We start from the raw sequence: 8,984 nt of genomic DNA, 5'->3' as shown, positions 1-8,984 counted from the left end.
TCTGTAGACCAGGCTGGTCTCGAACTCACAGAGACATATTCCCCTTTAAATGTAAAAGAACATTTATAAACAATATTTGGGAACATGGGAGCAGTTAAAAAAAAGGGGGGTGGATTAACTGGTTTGATGGGATGATTGGTATTTGTGATTTACTGTTTTTAGAAAATTGTATTGGTACTGTTTCTTGTATACTGATATATTAAATATTAAATGTGAATGTTCCTACCTCTATTTTTGTATAAGAGTATGCTTATAACTTTGTCTATATTGTATTGATACATCTACCATATTACAATGTACATTTCTACCTCTGATATTATTTATATAATAACGTTGTTTACATTTGCTATGTAATGACATTGTTTACAGTTGAAGATCATTGTCTTCATATATTGCACAGCTGTTTATTCTCTTAGTTTTCAAGTTAGATAGGTATTGAGAATTAATCAGGTCTTTTAGATACATAGATATTATATTTAGTGTAGATAGTATAATCTTCAGCCTCTTCGAAGAGCTGTAGAAAATGGCCTTTAATCTAACCTAGAATTCTGTGCCAACGAGACACAATCACTCCTGGCGACACCACTCTACTCCCAAGAGAATGTTGAGCAGCAAAGACACTGCACTGGGAGCTTGTCTTCTTGGCAAAACTGGCCCTTGGGTTAAGAAAAGCCCATACCTCAACTACTGACAAAAATACAAAATATTCATAAGTGGATTAAACAGGATTGTCTTATCTTGCCAAGAAAGGGTAGGATAATTCTAAGAAAGTTCCTTGCCTTTAATAATGGTATGTCAGTTATGTTAGGCCTTAGCCAAAGTTGGTTGACTCAACATTGCAAACGAGACTTTGGGTGATTGCTCAGGTAGTCAGTTGTCTCTGTCATTTGTTGCACATTTTGGATATCTCTCGTTTGTTAAGTAATATTAATTCCCTTCTCAGATCTTTGACGGAGTTAAAGATTAGATAATTGTAGTTACTCTCTACCTTATTTAAACTCCTTAAGATAGAATGTTTAGCAAAACTTTTGTTATATGTTTCTTGCTCAATATTGATTGTTATATTTATTTGTTACTATTGTATATAGTTGTATTTGGTTTAGTTCTGTCTTATTTAGACAAAAAGGGGAGATGTAGGGGAAACTCTGCTCAATGGGGGGCGTGTTTCCCTCCGGCTAATGTTTACATATAAATCTGGTGGAGTGAGCCCCTCCATGCTCTCTCTCTCTCTTTTTTGTATCTCCTGCTCATCGCTGGATCCCTGGTGTTGTAAGCTATTCCTTCATTAAAATTTGCTGTTTCATATTAAGCTAGTCTGGTTATTACGCCGCCTACAATTTTACATTTTTATTTATTATTTTTCTCTCTCTGCACGTGTGTGTGAGGATGCGTGTTGGTGTGATACATGAATGAGAGTATAAGCTTTATAAGTCCTTTGCGGGGGGGCATAGGGACACAGATAGAGGGGAAAGTTAGAGATTTCTCAATAACAGCTTATGTGAGTGGGGTTCACGTAACACTTTGCATGAATACTGATTAGTATTCTAATCATACACCTCAGTTTCCTTCAAGAGCTACCATACTGAGAGTAGCACAAACCAATCAGATACCAGAAAGTCAAGAAAGCAACATGTGGTAGTGGCTGGTTGTAACAAGTATGAGAAAACAGAACTTCCATATCTGAAGGAGTCCTGGAACCAGGAGAACCAGACACTGCTCACACAAGCCAAGCCCAGAGACAACCGAGACACCCAACAGCAGATGAACAGAGAGGGAACCTGTGGCGTGCCTACTGTGCCAGTCTGCACACCATCACCATGATGAGAATACCCAAGAAAACCAACCTAACGGAGGCAAGGACTCTTCAGCTCCGTTTCAGACTATGGTCCACAGTCTCCATCACTCAGGACCTACAGCCAGGTGGACGTTATGCCAGAGGAGCGTGAGACCTAGAGTCTGATCACTTCATGACAACCCAAGACAAAACTCCTGAGTGTGCATCCGTACTATTCAACGATGACCCACCTACTGAGTTCTTATCCTCTTCCAACAGCCAATCAAATGAGCTCCATCAGTGGACAAATCCACAGAGAAGGTCAGAGAACTAATTTTCCCAAAATCCCAAAGCCCACTTTGCACATTGCTAAACTGGGAACCAAACTTTTATTTACCATGTTGCATTTGGGGAATATCTAAATATAAACAACATATACACCAGAGAGTGTTGCAGTGCAGAAGGAAAGTCTCTCAAATGCAAGCATATGGGTTGAAGTGAAAGATTTCATATTAAGCAAAATAAGCTACACAGAGAAAAATATTATCTCATGCTTTTACTGATATGGAAACAAAATAAATGCATTGAAAGTAGAGATGGAGCTATGGGGTAGGGAGAGAAACTGGGGAGAAGACACGGAAAAGAGGGTGCACTCACCAAAATTGAATTTGTATATAAATGTATACATGTATATTGAAATATGACAGTGTAACATACTAATTTGCATAATTAATATGCATCATTTTATCAATAATAAAATCATAAGGCTAGTTCTTAGGAAGCTAACTCAGGGTGCTAATGAAGGCCCATGAGGAGCCCCTCAAACATTTCTTCTGGAGTAGACAGAGGGAGTAGGGAGTAGAGATTTCTCATCCAGGTTTCTGAATGACAGCAGAAGGAGAAATGATGGGAAGAAAACAATAGCAGTTAGGCCCTCCAGTTTAGTGGCTCCAGAAATAACAAGGTATAGCTTCTTAAGTGTAGTGGCTATCAGAATCATAGAATGTGCTCCAAGTTCAGAGTGTGGAACCTAACAAGGGGCTCCTAAATTAGAATCCCCTGTGGGCACCTGGGAGTGAGCATTTTAATAATCCAGAAAGAACACCAACGCCATGGTCCAAGAGCCGCATCCTTTCTCTCCAGAAAGGAGGTCATGAGCTAAGCTGTCTCTCCCGGGAGACTTTCTCCCCGGTCCTGCATTCTGTGGCCGTCTAGCCTTACCCGAGCCTGAGTGCATTTGCCCTCACTGTCCCTCAGCCAGCGGACTCCGCAGTAGCTCTCTTCACACCCAAGTCCCCAGGTCTTTGACGGGAGAATTTAGTAAAGACAACTACCTAAAAAGTTAAATCAACAGTACAAAGGGCTCCTCACACTGAGATTAGAGTGGCCTGTGTCCACAACCCCACTCCAGGACACCAGCCCAGTGCACTAGTCTGCATCCAGACTCCAAAAGCCTTGCCCAAGCCCCGAAGTGAACTAGCTCAATTCCATAGAGGACTCTGCTTGCAGGTTCACATCCTCAAACAGACCCTTGAGAAGGACGGTCAATGGCCCCAGCACCGTGTTTCACTGGACACCTTTAAAATGCCACCGAGGGTTTTTTTTTTTTTTTTTTGCCCAAATCTGCTCTCCCTATCTTGCCTATTTCTATCAACACGCTCAATGCCTACGACCTCCAGATGACCCTCAACTGGATCACATCTTCTCACATAATTACATACTTGGAGCTCCTGCTCCACATGTGTGATTTGGGGCCCCGGGCCAGATAAGCAGCAGGGCCAGGACCAGACAGGATAAGGAGCCACAAGTCAGTAAGCCAGGACAACACTCACTCCAAGGGTCACCCTATCCTGTCCCAGGCATTGCAACAGCCTCTTTCTAAGCCCAGCATAGCAAGCCAGTCTTATCACAAGAAAGGTCTTCAAGGGAAGAGAACGGGAAATTTGAGGAAAGGGAGACGTGGGGAAGTGACCACTGTACTCGAATATATGAAATGAAATGGAGATTTACTCAGCGCTGTGACAAAATTTAGGCCAACTTCAACTAATATTGTTTCAGACTGGGGCTGATATTTACTAAGCACCGAATGCTTCATAGAGTGATGTCGCTCATCCACACAGCTCTGAGTGTCTGTGTTGTCACTGCCATAAGAGAAGTAACTAGACAGGCCAGCTGGCTGGTGTGAGGACTGCAGTGGTTTAGATAAAACGGGACCCGAGGGGCAGCTGGGTCCCAGCACCCACAGGCATGCCATGCAGACTGGGTTTGGATAGTTTATTCAGTAAAGGGGAAGGGGCAGAGAGGGAGAGAGAAAGAAACAGAGAATAAAGGGAGGGGATGGGAAGGAAGGGGCAGGGAGGGGAGGGGAGGGAAGAGGCAGGGAGGGGAGGGAAGGGAGGGGGAGTGACCATGGCAGCAGCCACCTCTCCCAGAGAGACTGGGCAGAGAGCTGGGCTGGGAGCTGAATGAAAATCTCCTAGCCTGGGGTGAGGGGTTAGGGGAGTGGTGGGGGTAGTGGGCAGAGCTTGAGTCTTAAAGGGACAGGACAGCCTATTACAAGGACTTTAACAAAGCAGGGCTGACAGCTCTAAAGCCCAAGCTTTGAGCTCCAACAACAAATATTCTGTGTAAAATTATAATAGTTACATTGGCATATTATAGTTAAGCACAATCCCCAGCCATCTGTCTGGGATGTTATAAAAGAGACCTTAAGAAGAAATAAGAACAGACACCTCCAAAGGGTCTTGCCAAGTCAACGTGCCAGCTAGTTTGAAGTATGCTAAGATACCACCAGCCTGGGACACCAAGAGTTAAATGCTTCCTTATCTAAAGGAAGTAAACAAATACTCATGGCCTGTAACAAGAAAGTCAGAAACCTGGGGAGAGGAGGAGAGCTGGTTCTTCCATCTCATTAACTTTAGAAAATTCCACCCAGAACTGGGCAACAGGGAGGAATCATCTGGAAACCTTTTTGTTGAAAACCTGATACCTGACTCCCATTCCAAGCAGTTAGCTCTGAATCCCTGGGAGCAGGACTCTAGGGCTCGGGGGCTCCAATAGGCAGGCAAAACACTGATCTGGGGGATGTGGCAAAGAAGTAAGGAAAGAACTAAATGACGTTTTAATCCCAGCACTAGGGAGGCAGAGGCAGGTAGATCTCCGTGAGTTCGAGACCAGCCTAGAACCACACTGATGCCCACTAAACTTGAGAAGTTATTGATTTGATTTTTAAAGAGCTGGTTAATTGGAGGGACTGTTTTCTTCCTTTTTACCTTCTGTTGTTATCCATAAACTTGAAGGAGAAATCTCTACTTCCCATGTCCTCTATTTTACTCCAGAAGAAACATTTGAGGAGCTTCTCATGGGACCTCATAAGTACCCTGAGCTAGTTTCTTAAGGAAGTTCATACGGTTCTTATTATACAGATTATTTGGCATGTAGTTCAGAGCTTGGGCTTCAGAGAAGTCCATCCTTTTTGACTTATTGTCTTCACTGTTATGCAGAGAATTCCAAGTCTCAAAAAAAAAATTTAAAAAAATAAAAGCTACTCATTTTACCAGTAACGCCAAGCTGTCTTTGGGTATTCAAAATGCTGCCCAAGCTTCTGATGTTGTAGAGACATTCCTCATTGAAGAACTTGTAGTTTCTGATGTATGCTACCTGGCCAGTCAGCTGGGATGCTGACACATTCGGTGGCTAGCTATAGAGGTAAAGCTTCCACTGAAAATACACTGCATCTCTCTGATTACAGTGTAAATGACAGCTACTGTGTAGCCCAGGGACCTTTAGTGCTAGGTATTATAGGGTCTTATTTTCCAATCTTTCTGAAAGTATTCTTAGTGGCTAAAGGACGGGAATGACCATGCATCTAAGGAGTTATCTGGTTTATTTGGGAGACACAATACTTTGGATGGTGCTCCTAATGCATAGGCTGTGACTGAATTCATTCCATAGCTTTGATAAAAGATGGTCTCATGGCAGCCAGTCCCTACTTATTCCCAGGGCCACTGGAGCCCAAGCCTGGGCTAACATCAGTGAACTCAGAAATCTAAATGATGATGAATCAATATTTACTCCAATTAATTACTTGCTCACAAGCGCATCTGTAACTTCCTCGATTTAAGGAAGCTGGATTGGTACTTGGCATTCCCTTTAGATGTTCTGTCCTTGTTTATAAGCTTGTGATACACTTTAGTGCACTGTCACCTAGAGAACACTTCTGGAAACCAATATAATCCATATTATGTTACACTTCATTCTCTGAAAGCAAATTCACATTTTTATAAATTCCTAGAAGTAGATGTCCAATTTCTCATATTATTAAACAAATATCCATTAAGTTGCCACTGGAAACAAAGGTACACACAGTTCCAAAGAAATGACAAGGTGTGTGCGCTTTGGGGGACACTAAGCAAGCCCTAAGAGGGCACAACCAACTGAAGAGGAAGGGTGTTGTCACAGCATGAATACTGACTCTAGCCAACCATAATGGCATGGCTCTGTTTAGAAAATGCTGCCGAATAAGTTCCCAAAATACTTTTTAACATGGAATAAAAATAGAAACCAGCCCTTAGATCTAAGCAGCACTGTATTGTGGCAAACGTTAGAGACAATTACAGAGAAGAATGAAACTTGGTCTCTCTGTAGTGAATAACAAGAGCCTGTGTCAGGCCAACTTCCGAGGTGGAGCTCTCAAGATCAGCTCCAGGAGGCATCCTGCTCCCCCTGCACTGAACAAAAGAAGCTTCACAAGGATGATCTAATTCTTCCCAAGGCTTCCCTGTAACCAACCTGGACTGAGGGTGTGGCCGAAGAGTGGAGCCCTTGCCTGGTATGCATGAGGTACTGGCTTCTGTCCTCAGTATCCCCAAGACCATAGAAGATGAAAACCAAAGATGGAGAGGAGAGGATGGGCAAGAGGAGGAGGAGCAGGAGGAAGCTTCTTTCCTCCCCCAAATCATTGACAAGGTAAATGTAAGCCCCCAGTCTCTGGCCTCCATCTTTGGAGGCCCTGTCCCTGTGCCCTCCAAAATCTTGACCACTCCCCCAGTCTATTTAAACTGCTTCCCTGAACCGTTTTCTCCTGGTTTCTTTTCCTTCCCCCTGGTGGTTGCATTAGTGGCCTATGGTTCCCCCTCAGGGCCACCCAAGAGTGCAGGAATCCCATTAAACCTGGATATTTTTTAATTTGTCTTGTTGTGATTTGGCTTGATTGGGATTTTTGCGTTGGCAGAGAGCTCGCATTAGGAAAGCATGGGATAAAACCGGACTTGCTGAACATAGCGGACAATGAGGACTACTGAGAACTCAAGAACAATGGCAATGGGTTTTTGATCCTATTGCACATACTGGCTTTGGGGGAGCCTAGGCAGTTTGGATGCTCAACTTACTAAACCTGGATGGAGGTAGGCGGTCCTTGGACATCCCACAGGTCAGGGAACCCTGATTGCTCTTCAAGCTGATGAGGGAGAGGGACTTGATGGGGGAGGGGGAGGGAAATGGGAGGCGGTGGTGGGGAAGAGGCAGAAATCCTTAATTAAATAAATAAATTTAAAAAAATAAAATAAAATAGCACCTGCCATAAAAAAAAAAAAAAGAAAGAAAAACTCCTAACAGTAAAGAAGCCAAACACAGGGTTACAAGTGTTCAGTTTATCCATGAGCGCCATTGCCGTTTCTAGGGCAGGATCCTCCACTGCACACCGCACGTGCTCTTGAGGCCTACTCCTACACAGAGAGGACAATGCCGAACAAATGGACTCTGACATGGAGCAAAAGGTTCAGGGTGTGACAGGCTCTCAGGGGTCATTATTGACTCAAAGTCCTTTGTGTGTACTAAAAGCCAGTTAAGGAAACTTAATATTTAGTTCTTTGATTCTTCTTTAAGACTGCAACTGTGCAACAGACAACTGAAGTTTTCAACAGCAGAGGAACAAAATAAACCAGAGCATATTAGAACACACTTCACCATGTGCCACTAGAATACAAACATACAGGAGAAAATTGGTACATTCAGCAGTAGAGTCAACAGACCTGGGCTAGAGAGTGGTGAGCAAGGGATAAAACCCAAGGGGGATCCAGAAAATGCAGTCACAAGCTAAATGTCCTTTGAATGCAATATTCTTAAAACTCAAAAATAATATACAAAATGACAATGAGCAAAATATCACATGAAAATAATTTTAATGAGGAAGTACCACTAAAACCCAAGACAAGAGAAAATGATCAGTGATATTCATCCTAACTTTAAAGTTTTAACAGATTTGAGTCATTTAAGTATTACATACAAATGGTGCTCAGGGCGATTACTGGAATTTTTGGCGCTGAACCTATTGCTTGCCTGGCAGGTGCCTGGCTCAGCTCCTCTCAATCACCAGGCCCTGGGGGTCAGGTCAGTTCCTAGAAAGGCAAACTAGATGGCCTGGGGGGACTCGCACATCTAGCTTCAGATTGTCCCCGGGGAAGGGCTGGGAGTGGGTGAGTGAGGCCTGGCCTGGGGCGGGCGCAGCCTACCTCGTTTGTTCTGGGAGCCGTGCTTCTTGGCTAGGGCGAGCTCCCTCTGGATTCGGCTCTCCAGGTACTCCTGCTTCTTGGCCAGCATCTCCTCGGTCTCCCTGAGGCGGGCCAGGGCCTCCTGGGGGCTGGGAGCCGCGCGGGCCCGAGAGGAGCGGGTCCCTCGAAATAACTTGCCCAATTTGCTCATGGCTGGGCAGTGGGGGGCGAGCGGCCCTGTGCGCTGGGGACAGGTGAGCCACACACCCAGCCGGCCGCGCTCCCGGGAGTCAACAAGTTGCTTAGGCAGGTGACACCCACTCTCGGGCATTTCCTGGCCCGGCTCGGCCCCGCCCTCGGATGGCCACCCCGGAGGAGGCTGGGCGCCGGCGCCACAGCCCTCTGGGAGTCAGGGAGCCTAGAAAAGTCTGCCCCAAGTGAGGGACTGTTTTATCCACAGTAGGGACACATCCCGGAGCGACTGCTGAGAAAAATGACCCGAGAAAAGCAAACCCACGTTGCAAGGGCCTCTGACTGGCTCTGAAAGACTGTGGGCGTGAGTGCATGTGGCCCACCTAGATATGCAAACTGCTTTTTTCAGAGTATGAGAGAGCTCACAGTATTTCCGACTTTACTCTCTGTCTTAAGAACATTCTGTCTTCTTAAGCGTGTATCATGTCCAGGACACTGACTTATCCCATCATGAAGGTGTGGGCACA

The 8,984-nt window shown here is 44.7% G+C and overlaps 1 protein-coding gene across 1 annotated transcript in view; it reads right to left on the bottom strand.

Moving 5' to 3' along the window:
- Chmp4c (charged multivesicular body protein 4C) overlaps positions 1–8,588 on the bottom strand; it is a 40,393-nt gene extending 31,805 nt beyond the window's left edge. Inside the window, exon 1 of the mRNA XM_005361815.2 lies at positions 8,287–8,588. Within this exon, the coding sequence (XP_005361872.1) occupies positions 8,287–8,476 (190 nt within the window). The 5' untranslated portion in view covers positions 8,477–8,588. The remainder of the gene's footprint in view (positions 1–8,286) is intronic.
- Between the last annotated feature and the right edge of the window lie 396 nt (positions 8,589–8,984).

The sequence above is a fragment of the Microtus ochrogaster genome, linkage group LG5 (assembly GCF_000317375.1).
Source record: "Microtus ochrogaster isolate Prairie Vole_2 linkage group LG5, MicOch1.0, whole genome shotgun sequence".
NCBI lineage: Eukaryota > Metazoa > Chordata > Mammalia > Rodentia > Cricetidae > Microtus > Microtus ochrogaster.
The sequence above is the reverse complement of the archived record's forward strand: the minus strand, read 5'-3'. Positions and strand labels throughout refer to the sequence as shown.